This window comes from Lagopus leucura, unplaced genomic scaffold (assembly GCF_019238085.1).
Source record: "Lagopus leucura isolate 7727_CA_CO unplaced genomic scaffold, USGS_WTPT01 Super-Scaffold_100004, whole genome shotgun sequence".
Lineage (NCBI taxonomy): Eukaryota > Metazoa > Chordata > Aves > Galliformes > Phasianidae > Lagopus > Lagopus leucura.
This window is the reverse complement of record NW_024962264.1, coordinates 68,899,557-68,914,721: the sequence shown is the minus strand read 5'-3', so window position 1 is coordinate 68,914,721 and position 15,165 is coordinate 68,899,557. Positions and strand designations below refer to the sequence as shown.

Below are 15,165 nucleotides of genomic sequence, written 5' to 3'. Positions count from 1 at the left end.
GAGAGGGCTGTTTCCCTTCTCTCTGTCTCTGTTTAGAAGCAGAAGGACAAACACATTCACCCCCAGGCATAAGCAAGGCATGGGACATTCCTACCCCATGTCAGTCAGGATGTGGTTAGCACCACGTGGCTCACCCACAACACAAGAGAGCATCACTTGGGGGCAGTGGGCAGACTGCACCTCCCAGCCAGCAACGAGGACACATTTCCACCCTGAACGCTGCCCTTCTATCATTACCCTGAGCCAGTCCAGCTGTGGGGAGCAATCTGGCACCCGCTCACTGTATTCTCCTCAGCTCACAGCCCGAACACCACGAGATCCCACACTTGAGGTGGCCTTAAGGCTACCAGGACAAGAAGCAGAGCTCAGGAGCGAAACCGCAGCCCTCCCTGCCAGCCACCCAGGGCCACCTTGTGTGACTTCAAGCCCTGCCCTTCTTGGGTGGTAACAGCCAGCAGAAATACCCAGGGCTCTTCCTGAGAGCTATTGTTCAAAGCCCTTTGCTGGAGGAATTTCGTGCTTCCTTTCCAAGGCAACAAGCCCTGGCAGTGCCCCCAATGCCCACCGCCCCTGTGGCTCTCAGGGTGGGATTCCCTCCCGGGGCCCCTCCTGCTTTCCCCAAACTCTGTCACACCCTTCCAAAGCCACACAGAGCACTGCAGACACACATATGCCGTATCCCGATGCCAACGGGATCCGTGCTGCAACAGCAAAGCAGTTCAGGTGGCTTCTCCCCATCGACCCAATAGGTGTCATTTCACACCACAGACGATGTGGACCGTTGTGACAACGGGTCAGCAGCTACCAAAAAGAGTCACTGCCACATTTACCCCCCTTCTATCACCCTGCCCCGCGCCGTTCCCAGTTTTAAATGCCGCTGACACCTAGCGTTGCTTCTCCCAACTGCACCCCGAGCTACGGGAAGCCTTGCAGCTGTAAACTGTCCTTGGCACAGTCTGGAGCACAAAGGAAAGGATCAGACATCATGGATCTATAATTTCTCTGCAGCTCTGCCCTCCTGTTCCAGCTCGGGTTTGGTCACCAGTTTCCTTCCTCTCTTCTGAGTCCTTATTTTTAGTGCAGATGAATACAGGCAGCTCCTGCCAACTTCCCACACCCTTCCCTCCCACTTCTGCACCCTTTGCTAACAGAGCAGATGGGAGGAGCGATCAGCTGGGAGAAAACTCCAGCAAGATGGCACTTGGGGACGTAACCAGTGATGGCTTGGTAGTTGGACTCGATGGTCTTAGAGGTCTTTTCCAACCTTAATGATTCTATGATGGCTATACAGTGCACCAAGCAGACCCGTGCAGGACAGGGTGCGTGGTGAGAGGAGGAGATGGGGACTGCCAGAATGGGATGGGGGAACTGGCAGCCATTGAGGTAAGTTCTGCCATCCACAAGCTGCTTCTGAAGAAGCTACACATTTGCTCTTATTTTTTTGCTGATCATCTTAATTTTACCAAATGTGTTAAGGTTTGCTCTAGCAAAACAAACATCAGTCTTGGGCTTTTGCCATGCCATGGAATTTTAATGCTTTATTAGAACTCATAAGGGTTTCAGCAGCATCTGCAGCTGCTCCATAGAGTGAAACTCCACTTCGTTACCTCTTCAAGCATCGCAGGCCCACCTGTGCTTAGGATGTAAGAGCTGGGAAACCAGGGTCAGATCTCTGGGATCCAACACTTTTGACTTCTGCTACTTTATCACAGCACCCCAACCTGGTTGAGGCTGGAGCCCCTCAGGGTCCCTCTGGCCCAGCACTGCCCCAGCAGGGACACAGAGCTGTGCCCAGGCCCAGGAAGCCTTTGGAGGTCCCCAAGGAGGAGACCCCACATCTCTCTGGTCCCAATGCCAGAGCTCTGATACCCACCCAAGCAAGCAGAGCTGCTGATGGGCACAGGGAGCTCCTGGCTGTGCCCGGTGCCTCTGGGCACCGCTGAGCAGAGCCGGCTCCGTGCCTTTGCACCTCCCTACAGGAATTCATGGCCACGATGGGATCCCCTGAGCCTCCCCTGCTCCATGCTGAGCAGCCCTACAGCATCTCGGCAGCTTTCCACTCTATATCCAAGACTCTCCTGCACAAAATAATCATAATAATCAGTCTTGCAAATAAACAAGCAGTCTTGGTCATGGTGTTAGGTCCTAAAAACGGCGATAGAGGAGGGAAGCCTGGAGATCCCCCGTCATTCCGAGCTGCAGGCGCAGAACAACGCGCTTAATATGCGCGACGGGCGCTCCACTCTGGCCACGCCCCCACCTTACGTCACAGCGCGCTGTCAGCCAATAGGAGGCGGCGCTCTTGGAGCGGCCATTCATGGCGCGGGGGAGGGACGAATGGAGCCGATGACGTAAGCAGCGCGTTCCCACGGCCCTCAATCCGCGCTCCGGGATGGAAGCGGAACCGGGAGTGGAGCGGCGGCGTTGGGCCGCGGCCTCATGTGTGTTAACGGGCGCCTCGAGGGGCTTCGGCCGCAGCCTGGCACGGTTGTTGGCGCCGAGGCTCGGCCCGGATTCGCTGCTGTTGCTGTTGGCCCGCTCGGATGAAGCGCTGGCCCAACTGGCGGCCGAGCTGCGGGACTCCTGCCCTGGTTTGCGGGTGGAATGCGTGGCCGCCGATCTGGGATCCGAGGAGGGGTTGCGGAGGGCGATGGGAGCCGTGAGGGAGCTGCTGCCTGGCGGGCCGTCCGGCCGCCTGCTGCTCATCAACAACGCCGGTGACAGCGGGGCTGTGGGGCCGGGCGGTGGGAGGGGGAAGTTGGTGCCTGTGGGTCCTGCAGCCCCGCACTGCCGAGCACAATCCTTTGGAAATGCTTGTAGCCTTGCTTTATGGGCAAGCTTTCGTGTCTGCTGGCTGCTGTGCCTTTTATTTGCCTATTATTGCTATAAATAAGACCAGACAACCCAGTAGGTAATGCTGCTACAGGAATCAGACCTCAGGTCTTCCACTGGCTTGGTTCAGAAGAAAAGGGAAAAGCAAGAGAGCATGGTGATCCCTGAGGACGTTGCACTTGAGGCTGAAGGTCGGGAGCTGTTTGCTTTGTCAGAGCAGCAGTGCTGGCTGGGGGGCAAAAGCCCAGAGAAGAGATGGCTTCCAGTGACCTTGCTGTGGCCTTCCAGTGCTTAAAGGGAGTTTCTAAAGAGATGGGTAGGGATGAGAGGTGATGGCCTCAAGTTGTGCCAGGGGAGGGTCAGGTTTTGGGTGGGGGTCAGATCAGGTTAGGTTTTGGTCTCCAAAAGAGCAATCAGGCACTGGCACAGCTGCCCAGGGAGTGATGGGGGTCATCAACCCTGCAGGTGTTCCAGATCCGTGGAGATATGACAACTGGGGATGTGATCAGTGGGCATGGGTTGGAGTTGGGGATCTTAGGAGCCTTTTCCAACCTTGATGATTCTATATTTGTTAGCATCATGGCATTGTTTGGGGATGCAGGTGTCCCAAACCCACACTGAATTCCTCCAACCTCATCTGCACTCCTTCCCCAGGCTCCTTGGGTGACATCTCCAAATCCTTCATCAACCTCACCGATCCCAATGAGATCAACTCCTACTTCGCCTTCAACATCACCTCGGCGCTCTGCCTCACCAGCAGCGCCCTGCAGGCCTTTGGGACACGGCCAGGCTGCAGCAGGACGGTGGTGAACATCTCATCTCTCTGCGCCCTGCAGCCCTTCCGCAGCTGGGCGCTGTACTGCAGTGGGAAGGCTGCCCGGGATATGATGTTCCGTGTGCTGGCAGTGGAGGAGCCTGACGTCCATGTGCTCAACTATGCTCCAGGTGAGGAAGGGGATGCATTCACAGAATGGCTTGGCTTGGAAGGAACCTCAGGGATCATCAGCTTCAACCCCCCTGCTGCATGCAGGGCAACCAATTGCCATATTGAATACTAGACCAGGCTCCCCATCCAACCTGGCCTTGAATGCCTCCTAGATGCATCCACAGCCTCTCTGGGCAGCTGTTCCAGCACCTCACCACTCTCTCTGTCAAGAACTTCCCCCCCACATCCAACCTCAGTCTTCCCTCCCTCAACTTCAAACCATTTCCCCTTGTCCTGCTGTTATCTACCCTTTCACAGAGCTGACTCCCCTCCTGTCTGTAGGCTCCCTTTAGGTACTGCAGGCTGCAATGAGGTCACCCCGCAGCCTTTTCTTCTCCATGCTGAACAAGCCCAGCTCCCTCAGCCTGTCTTTGTAGGGAGGTGCTCCAGCCCTCTGCTCATCTCTGGCTCTCTTCTGGACCATCTCCAACAGCTCCCTGTCTTTCTTGTACTGGGGGCCCAGACCTGGATGCAGTGCTGCAGATGAGGCCTCACATGGCAGAGTGGAGAGGGACAATCACCTCACCTCATTCCTATGAGTTTTAATGGAAGAGAGATTTTCCTCCTGCACCTGGAGGACTGAGCACCAGATCTTGCTTTCAGCTCACATCCTTTCTTTTCCTGCTCTCCCCCCAGGTCCCCTGGACACAGACATGCAGCTCTTGGCTCGCACGAAGACTGGAGATGCTGAGATGCGTCAGCAATTCCAGAGCCTGCATGAGAGTGGGAAGCTGATAGACTGTTCTGTGTCAGCCCAGAAGCTGCTGAGGCTTCTGGAGGAAAATACCTTCACCTCGGGTGCACACGTGGATTTTTACAGCATCTGAGCTGCTCTCATCTCCATGCTCTGTTTTCTGCCTGCTGCTCCCTGCAGTGGCTGTTTGGGTGCTGCACAGCCTTCAAGAGAACATCTCTGGCTGCCTTATGGATGCTCCCTGTGCCCTTATGGGGTTGGGTGGGGGGATTCACTGCCAAGCTCAGCCAGGCTACAAAGAAAGCCATACTCTGAGGACCACTTATCCAAGGTCTTGTCCTGCCTGGACCCCGCTGAGCTCTCCTGTGCACACAGCAGAAGCAAAGGGATGGGGGAGCAGAGGTGGCTTCCCCAATGGAACTAGACAGAAAGCACCATGCTAATGCACTGCTGCATGGCAGTCCTTCACATCCCAGTGAGTGTGGATGCACGCTCCCTGTTCTGCTCATTCAGAGGCAGGAGCTGAGCAGCAGAGGGAGCTGCCTGTGCAGATTTGGCTCTGCCGCACAGACCCACCCATCAGCACAGCCTGCATGAGTTACAGCTCTGCCCTGGGTTTGTGCAGTGCTCCTATTTCAGTCCAAGCCAAGTTGGGGCCCGAGCCCCTCCTGGGCTGTTCTTTCAGGTATTTGTGGGGTTTTATCCTTGTTTTTCCCATCAAATTCCAGGAGGCAGAAGCCCTCATAGATGTGCCCCCATCCAGAAAGCTGTGCTAGAAGTGGGAGCACCGCAGTGCTAATAGTAAGGCTGGAACCCCATGTGCCCTCCAAGTGTCCAACCCAATGACAGCTACCTTCCTGCTGCCCTCTCTCACGGTCCTCTATCCCAGTTTTTGTCTGTTTAACTTCATCTGCAGTCATTAAAAGTTTCCTGTCTGGTCTTCTCTTCCATGTTCTAAATGGGTATGTTTCCAAGAGGGTGGGAGCAGGGAGCATCACCATCCAGTGGGGCACCACGTGGGTCTGTGTCCTGGAGCACCTGCACCACAGGCTGCCACTTAAAATCAGGCATTTCTCCAACCAAAGCCTTCTCACCCATGAGAAGTTTTCGGTTTTTCTGCCTGGATTTGGGACGCTGGCCTAATTTCAAGTGTTTAAACCAGGTCTGCTGGGCTACCTGAGCACCCCTGTGCCAATGCCCACCTGAGGTATGGATGCTGGGCATGGATACAATGCCTGTGGGCTGAAAGCAGGAGGATGGGGTGAGCCCACCTTTGTCCCCACTCCCCGTTTAAGTCTTCCAGCTGCACTGTGGGTTTACCTGGAGTCCCTTTATCCTCTCAGTCCCTGCCTGCTGTGTGCCACATTGATTTTGTCCCTTAAAGTGAATGCTATGAGGGCGCCCGTTCTGAACCCAAACACTCTTTGCTGTTATTTAGGGCTTTACCTGCCCATAGCAGGATGCAAGAGCCTTAGTGCCCACGTATCCCACTGATTGTCCCAAATCATAGAAACAGAATGGCCTGGGTTGAAAAGGACCACGATGATCATCCAGTTCCAACCCCCTGCTATGTGCAGGGTCGCCAACCAGCAGACCAGGCTGCCCAGAGCCACATCCAACCTGGCCTTGAATGCTTCCAGGGATGGAGCATCCACAACCAACAAACAAATCTTAGCTTACCTTGAGCTCCCCTCCGGTTCTCAGGTGCAGCTGCGAGCAGCAGGGGCAGAATGGCAGAATGCTGGACCTGGTGTAGCTGATCTTCAACCAGGAAAGCACAGCTTGCAAGGGGTAACAGCTTTATATTGGGGAAGGGTTGGGTTATGTTGGATATTCAGAAGAAATTCTTCACTCAGAGGGGAAGGGGGGAGGAGGGGGCTGTCAAAGCTGTGTCCCATCCCTGAAGGTGCTCAGGGTCACGGATGGGCTTTGGGGATCTGGTCCATGGGAGGTATCCCCGCACGCGGAGTGGGCTGTGAGATCCCTTTACGCTGGAATTCTGAGAGCCCCACGAGCAAAGCGATGGGAAATACTTTTCTCTCTTTTCCAGCATTTTTTGTGACCACCTGAGGGCGTACCGAGACCGGGAAATAGGGACAGCCCAGCACCGGCTGCTCAGGTTGGGTGTTAGGAAACATTCGTGCTCCCAAAGGACGGCCAGGCATTGGCACAACTGCCCCGGGGAGTGGGGAAGGCTCACCATCCCCGCAGATGTTCCAGAACCATGGAGATATGAACGCCCCTGAGATGGCCTCAATAGGACCTGGGGTCTGGGCCCGTTTCATTTCTATACTGATGGTCTGGATGAGGGCATTGAGTGCCCCCTCAGTATGGTTGCAGATCACCGAGTTGGAAGGAAAAGTTGATCTGCTTGAAGGTGGGAAGGCCCTGCAGAGGGATCTGGACAGGGCTGATCGATGGGCTGAGGCCAATGGGATGAAGTTCAACAAGGCCAAGTGCCAGGTCCTGCTCTTTGGTCACACCAACCCCATGTAATGCAACAGTTTTGGGGCAGAGTGGCTGCAAAGCTGTGTGAAGGAGAAGGATCTGAGGGTGTTGGTCAACGGCCAGGGCAACATGAGCCAGCAGTGTGATCTATGGGAGGTGTCACTGCACACAGCAGGGATTGGAGCTTGATGGGCACTGAGATCCCTTCCAACCCAACCCATGCTGTGATTCCATGATGAGGAGCAGCTGAGGGAACTGAGGTGGTTCAGTCTGGAGTTGAGGGGGCTCAGAGGAGACCTCATCACTCTCAACAACTCCCTGAATGGAGGTTGGAGTGAGGTGGGGGTGAGCCCCTGCTCCCAGGTAACAGCAATAGGATGAAAGGTGATGGCCTCAAGCTGCACCAGGGAAGGGTCAGGCTGGATATTAGGAAACACTTCTTCTCCAAAAGGGTGGTCAGGCACTGGCACAGCTGCCTATATAGAGTGGTGAGCTCAGTGCTCCTGGAAGTGTCCCAGAACCATGGAGATGTGGCACTGAGGGACGTGGTTATGGGCATGGTGGGGTGGGTTGGGCTTGGACTTGGGGATCTTAGAGGTCTTTTCCAACCTGAATGATTCCATGATTTTACACAAATTTTGCACCAGCGAGACCTCAGAAGGAGCAGTGACACGAGGACCCATCTGGGTGCCTCTGTGATATTCAGAGGTGACAGCCCCAGTGACCTGCCCACATCCCCAGCCCCCTCCCACCCCGGCACACACTGCCGCCTTTGTGCCTGTGGATGGGGGTGAAATACAGAGAATTGGGTTATGAAAGGACCCAAAGTCACCACCGACCTTTTATTTCCGTGCGTGTGACCGGGTGCTGGGGATGGCAGCGAGGGCAAGCCCGTTAAATCCTCCCAAAGCCTCCCAAATTAAAAACGGAGCGTGCTCTGCCACCTCCCAAATCTCAGCCCCTGACCTGGGCTGCCCCCGGCTCAGCGGGTCGTGAGGCTGCAGCCACGTCTCTCTTCCCCTTATTAAAGGTTTCGCAGCAGAGAGGAGGAGGAGGAGGAGATGGTGATTTCTGGTGGGCAGAAGTGCTGAGCACGGGGCTTTCTGCAGGACGTAGAGTGCCTGGCTTGCAAACAAGCAGCTGCCTCTGGCCACAGGGCCAAAGGTAAACGAACTGTTCCTACAGCAAGGCATTGCAGGGGGAAAAAGGCCCCCAGGAGTGCCCACGTTTCCCACTCAACCCACGTTCATAGTGTGGGGTCAGTGTGGGGATACACAGAGCCAGCAGGACCCCAACCTCCCACCGCTCCGTGCAGTGAGTTGGGCACAGTGCAGGCTCTGTGTCAGGGACTGGGAGGACATCTAGCCAGCCTGGGAGAGCTGGAATGACAAACACCTTCCTGCTGAGCTGGCACCTTTCTCATGGAGTCATGGAATCATGGCAAGCCCTTCGTGCCATGTGCAAACCACATTGGTGGCACTGTCTCCCCAAGGCTGCCCACTCGCTCGCGCACAGCAGAACCAACACAAACCTTCTTGCTCCTCAGACCCAGCAAAGAGCCATACCCCTCCTTGGCACCAACAGCATCTGAGAGTGCTGTGAGCCTCTGATCCTTTTCAAACCATTGTGGGATATTGACACAGAGGATTTGCAGCCGGCAGCTACATCAGAGCAAACATCCTCTGCCGACAACAGGATAATAATGCGAGCTGCAGGAAGGCAGATTGGGCTCTGCACCACTTCTACCCACCTCCCCTCTGTGCTGTCCCCTGCCTTTGGTTTTGGCTTTGTGCTAGGGACCAGCTGTGCCCCTCCAGAGCAGCTCCTTAATGTGTAACAAGGGACCCATCCGTTAAGCAAGGAGAGATGACAGATTAACCCAGTTTAGAGCCAAAGAGCAGTAGGTTTGCTGGTAAACTGTCCTGTTCCAGCGAGTTTCAAGTGCCTTTAATGAGTTATTATTTAGTCTGCGATAGAGGTTAATGGGGGCACATTGCAGAAATGATCTGTGATTAATTAAACCATCTTTATCCAGCACGGTCGGAGCGCCTGGACCTGTTGGGTTGGCACCTGAGCTGGGACCTGAACTGGACCCACAGCTTCAACATCAGCCCCAGTGCTCCCCACGCCCCAAATTCACCAAAATTCTGACAGCAGATGAGGAAGAACTGCTGAGAAGAATACATTTTCCCTTTATTTTGCATGCATCACCCCCAAACCACTTTTTCCCATGGGTTGCCATCCCGTGCTTAATGCAAGCCGCGTGCACCCCCCAATCCTCTCTCCCCACCTACAGACGCAGTGACACCAACCATTCCCCAACACCCCATCCCCTCCCCATGTGCAGAGCTGCTGCTTCATCTCGGCACCTCCATCCTCCTCCATCCACATCTTTGGAGCTTTGATGTTCCAACCCTTTCCCAACGAAGCTGTCGGCGGGGCCGGGAGCGCGGAGCCGCATTCACATTCCTGCCGCGAGCGCACTTGTCAGCCGAGCTGTCAGCCGTTCCCGTAATAGGGCCACGGCGGTCACTCGTGTTGGGAGTAAACACAGCAGAATCTGAGAAAACAAGAGCAGAGCTGAGACCGGGGCCTTCCCACAGCACACAGGGGAGAGGGGCTCGTGGCGGCGTGGGGGGACACCTGGCTGCTCCCCCCTCCCGTCCCCGTGTCCCCAAAAAGTCAGCCCCTGAGCGGGGTGTTCTGATGCTCCTCAGAGGGCATGGGGTTGGGTGTTCCTGTAAGGAAATGGGTGTATTCAGGGGTAGAATGGGGGGTTTGGAACCGTAGGGTGTGTTGGGATGGCTCTGTCCTTGAGGTTGTTGTGGCTGGGAGCTGGTGGGGCTGTGGGTTGGAGATGTGTGGGGGTCGTTGGTGCCGTTCTGTTGGCTCCCAGACCCTCTGACCGCATCCAGAGAGCTGTGCAGCCTGAAAAGGGCAGGATTTAGGGACAAAGAAGGGGCAGAGCTGTCACCCTACGGGCACCGCTTTGGGATGGGCACATGGCCACGGTGATGGGGAGAGGAAGTGGGGCTGCACGGCGATCCCCACCACGGGTTGGATGGTCTTAAGATTCAGGGAGCATGGGATGGGTGTCCCATGTCCCGAGTTAGGCTGGAGCATCCCCGTGCTTTTCCAATGCCCAGCAATATTTCTTCAAACCCAGAAGCCCTACAAAGCCAAAAACACCAACAACATTTCCTCCTGGCATGTGAGCTGCTGTGGACGGGGGGGGGGGGGGAGAGGGGCAGCTATTGTTCACATCCAAACCCAACCCTAAATGTTGGGGTTGGGGTCGCTTTGAAATCTCCGCCGGCCCTTTATTCCCATTAAAACATCCCCGGATCAGCTCCGAGCTGAAGTTTCTTCCCCACCCCCTGGTTGTTGGGTTTTTTTCCTTAATAATAAAGCATCTCAGATCTCCGCGTTGCAACTCATCTCACACCTAAGCAAGATTGCATTTTGCACAACCCTTTCAGCTGTTTTCTCAATCTCTCCTCTGTCTCATTCTCAATTCAGGCAGTTGCTATAGGTATGTTTTAATCCCCAGCATGGTAGATTTTAATTAGTCTTTGTACAGATGGCCAATTAACATTCATTACTTTTGCCTTGAGCGATTAATTATGAGTTTGGATAGAATGGGAGATGGAGACAGAGGAAAGATGGGCAGGTGAATAAAAAAAGGGATTTTAATCAGAGTTTGGGATTTTTTTTTCCCCCCCTCCTCCTTATTTATATATATACACACGCACACAGAAAGAGGAGCGAAGAGAATAGCGGCGAGGCCAAGCGAGCTGACCGCTCCCATTGAACCCAATGGCTCAACCCATTGCTCAGATGGGGAAACTGAGGCTGGGAGCCCTATGGGGCACCTGGGGGATCGATGTGGGGCTGTAGGGGCACAGCGGGTGATGCTCCGGGTGCAGCCCAGCGGCGGTGCCTGTAATTCTCCCCTGCACAACACCCGCTCCCAGCTCCGACGTGTCACTAATTCTTCCTAATTGATTTTTCACGCTCTGGGGAGGGGAGATTGTGACATCCAACAACAGAGCCCTGATGTCGCGGCTTTCTCCGTTCTGAAAGGAGCCGGCACCCTCCCCCCGGAGCCGGCATATTTCTCCCTGGCCCGGGTAGCCATGGTGAGACGTTGCCCAAATCCTTTCACCGCTGCCGCGCCGATGCCGGCTGCCAATGCGCTCCCGTGCCAACGTGCTCACGCCTGCTATTTCGGGCAGGCTCTGTGCAATCCAGCAAGGAACACGAAAATAGCAAAGCCCCGGGGCTGCGTCCCGCCCCAGCATCGGGATGGAGGGGGGCAGCTATGCGCCCGACCCACCTACAAGTGGTTGTGTTGGGCACGGAGAGCTGCCCGTGAGATGGTTTGTGCTCTCTGAGCAACCTACAGGGAGATGGGAAGGGCCCGGCCCTGCCTGCAGCAGGGAGGATCCATCCTGCAACATTTGGAGGGCTCCCCGCAGGCGCCGCTTTGTGCCCATCCGGCGCCACTCACTCGAAATCTGGGGATTTCTTTTTTAACACCTTTTACATCTTGGCCCCGAACCTCCTGAGATTGTCACTTGTCTGGAATTGTGCATCAAAACAACTTCTCTGTCAGCTGCTCAGCCCTGGGATGACGTCCAGATTCTCCCCCCCCCCCCTCATCCTCCCATCCCCATGGCACCATTGGGTACCGGTGCCACACAGGTCCTGGTGCTGTCCTGCATTGCACCATCCATTAGTGGGCACGGTGGTGATGGGTTCATGGATGGGCATGATGATCTTAGAGCTCTTTTCCAACCTGGAGGATTCTATGACCCAGTTGGGTCCCCTAGGGCAGCCAATCTCATGGGATCCAACCCCACTGGAACCCAGCTCATTGCACAGTATATAAAAGAAGCTGCATGGGGAACAGGGGGCAAAAAAAATGATGATGGTCCCTCATGCTGTGGAACACCCATCCTATGGAAACCTTGTGGATCATCACTGTGAGCCAGATCCATCCTGCACAACCTATAGGGCTCTGCTCATCTGACTGTCCCCACCCAATAACCCAATTTTACATGTGAAATATCAATGGGACGTGCAGGAATAGATGTCCCGACATGCCTCAGAGGACAACTGCAGCCCAGAGTTTGGCTCGAGCCTTCCTCCTGAGGAAGAGGAGGTGCTGGGCACCTCACTACGGCACCATCCCCACCTGCAGAGTGGTGGCAGGGTATGGCCCTCTGCGAGTATACACCATTGAAATGCGCACATTTCCTAAAAGCAATATGGAACAGCTAAATATATTGCTCACAAATCTGTTTACACTAATAATGGCTGGGAGCCTGCCATCCATATGACTGCAAGGAACCATTGATTCAACATAAATTAACTGAAAATTACTTGTGAGAAGAAGAAACTAACTCTGTGTGTGTGTGTGTTGGTTTTTTTTTCCCCCCTTGTCTTTTTTTCCTCCCTGCCAGGGATGGGGAAGCATGGAGACATTGGCACCGCCAAGCAGGGCTGTGCTTGGCAGCCCATGGCACAGCTCCGTGCCTTCCTCACCATCCTCTTTTCCCCTTTTGCAGTGTTGGGGATGGAGCCACATGAATGTTTTTGGGTCGGGGTGGTGTTCAGCCCCCATGGATCATCCCCAAAAGGATTTGGGGGCGAATGGTTGGTTTCTGTGCATGGGGATGCAGCCCCAGTGCCTGCAGACATAACCCCATCCTACAGAGCATCCCAACCACACGTGTGTGAATCCACAAACCATTCCTTTCCCAGCATCCAACCTCAAATCCCAGGCTTTGCCATCCCAGTGCTGCCGGGAGGGAGAAGCAAACGCAACGTTTATCCATCTTCCAGCAAACAGCCATGGAGACGGAAGGGTCCGAGTCGTTATCAGATCGCTGACTTCTTTAAATTACCAAAAAAAAAAAAAGAAGAAAATAAATTAAAATGAAATTTAAAAAAATAAAAAAATAAAAAAAATTGGCAGCTCCGTGCATATTAGTCGAAATGCTGCAGACTTGGCTCCCTCTCACCTCCGCAACATAATGTTAAATGGCATCAAGACAGTATATCAGTCATTTACATATGTTGCTTATAGACGCCAAACTTATTAACACAATAAAACTGCTGCTCAGAAGCCTTCCTGCCTATTTTTCTCATGGAGAATGTCAGTGTTGGAAGCACCTAGCCGCCTCGTATGGAAACACACGGGGTTGCCTTTCATATGGCACCCGGGAAAATAAACACATGAATCACACAGGGCCCCCTCCGACCACCTCCCAGGGGAAGGAAGGAAGGAGGAACTCATTGCTGCAGAGCTCCCAGCATGGTAGGAGCCTGGCACCGGAATGAAGCACACCAGGAGCACCCAGCCCCGCTCCTCCTCCGTGTCCCATCCCAATGGGGATGGGTCTGGAGAAGCCCAATGGTCTCCAGTCCAGCCCAGCAGATTGGGACTTTCTCAATGCAGTGCGTGTCTCGTCCCATTCTGAGTCTGGAAGTGATCAGAGGGAACACATGCATTTATTTCCTGGGTTCTCTATGGAAGTAACCCCACATTTCCATACAAGGTGCACCCAGCACTGACATTTTCCATGAGAAAAATAGGCAGGAAGGCTTCTGACCAGCAGTTTTATTGTGTTAAGTTAGATATCTATGTAGATGGCTGATACATCACCTCGGAGCCACTCGGCATCATGCTGTGGAACCAGGTCTGCCATCACCCCTGTGACCAGGCAGTGTGGGGTCTGTGGGGCCATCACACCTTCCCCTGTAGAATCAATTATGGTTGGAAAAGACCACAACGATCCTCAAGTCCAACTGCCAACCCATCACCACCGTGCCCACTCACAGAATCATCAAGGTTGGAAAAGACCTCTGAGATCATCAAGTCCAACCTGCCGTCCCCTCACCCCTGCGATGGTTCAATCCCAGATGGGACATTGCTTTCCCCATCAGCTAGGGCATTGCTTGGGGGCCTGATGGGGGGGGTCATGCTCCAGTGCAACCCAATGGAGCACCCAAACATCCCCAGGGCTGGAGGTGTAATTTCCTGTGTTGAAACTACCCGGTTGAACACTCAAAGAGAGGCGTGTTTGCCGCAGCAATTACCCCGCAGTGCATGGAAAAGCATTTTTAATGTGTGACATCCTGCAGCCTTGAAGCGAGATGCTTAGAGGGGAGACCAACCTTCATCCCAAAGCCAGAGGGGAGGGCTGGCTGAACTCAGATTCTTGGGGAACACGGAGCTGAACAGTGTGAATGACTGTTATCCCTCTGCACACCTGCAGGCAAATGAGGAAGAGTGTCCTCGAGGTCCTGCACAAAGTCAAGGGAGAGGTCTCCATGTTTATGAGCCATAGAATGAAGCATTTGGGTTGAAGAAGAGCTTCAGGATCACAAAGCCCAACCATGAACCTGTCCTATCGAGTCCCATCACTACACCAAATCCCTCAGGACTGCATCCATGCATCTCTTAAATACCCCCAGGGATGGGGACTCCTACCTGAAAGGTCTCATCAGGACCATGGGCACCTGCACGACCATCTCCAGATGTTAGAAGAACCATCTCCAAATGTTACATTATTATTATGATGATGATTTCAGGATGTGGGGGGTTTAAATATCTGCAAAGAGCTTGGTACCTTGCAGGAGCAAAATTGACAGTGACACATAGCTGTATTTCCATCGGGATCTCACACCTCTGAGTGCTCATCCAACACAGGAACCGGAGGATCTTGGGCACAGCGAGGGCCTGGAGGATCTGTTCTCACCAACTGGTGTGTGGCTTTGCATAAACCCTTTGGCTTTTGTGCTTTTCCCACCTCTTCTTCCTGCTGGATTAGGTTGAACATCCACCATCACATCACATCCCACATCTGTACAGGGATTCTGGGCTGGTGTTTGGCTGTGCTGGGGCAGTGCAGGTGAATGCATCGCCTTGGAAGAGCCGCTGTGAACACTGCATGGGTGGCTGAGGATCCAGCAGCATCTGTCTTTTCTGCATTGACCTCTTCCAGCCCACAGTTTGTAGCTGTATGGCTTGGAGACTTTCCCTTCCTGGGCTATGTGATGGGTTCCTCTCATCCTGAGCCTATAAACTAACTCTCCAAGTCTCTGAATGAAAAGGAGAGCGTTCATCCTTGGCAATGTCTGGATCTACCATCAGACCCACCATTCCTGTGTGATCTCCATTCATCCACCATCCATCCAT

The 15,165-nt window shown here is 54.2% G+C and overlaps 1 protein-coding gene across 1 annotated transcript; it reads left to right on the top strand.

The window, feature by feature from the left end:
* Positions 1-2,354: 2,354 nt before the first annotated feature.
* Positions 2,355-5,456, top strand: SPR (sepiapterin reductase). Its single transcript, XM_042871385.1, has 3 exons — positions 2,355-2,717; positions 3,487-3,777; positions 4,454-5,456. Exons 1-3 carry the CDS (start codon positions 2,393-2,395, stop codon positions 4,642-4,644), a joined length of 807 nt encoding a protein of 268 aa, XP_042727319.1. The 5' UTR covers positions 2,355-2,392; the 3' UTR covers positions 4,645-5,456.
* The last annotated feature ends 9,709 nt before the right edge of the window (positions 5,457-15,165 follow it).

What these genes read in the sequence shown, in the direction of transcription:
- SPR (XM_042871385.1), top strand. Translation starts at nt 2,393, where the DNA reads ATGGAAGCGGAACCGGGAGTGGAGCGGCGGCGTTGGGCCGCGGCCTCA. An exon ending in GCTGCTCATCAACAACGCCG is followed by an intron (nt 2,718 to 3,486) that starts GTGACAGCGGGG and finishes CTCCTTCCCCAG; the next exon opens with GCTCCTTGGGTGACATCTCC. An exon ending in TGTGCTCAACTATGCTCCAG is followed by an intron (nt 3,778 to 4,453) that starts GTGAGGAAGGGG and finishes CTCTCCCCCCAG; the next exon opens with GTCCCCTGGACACAGACATG.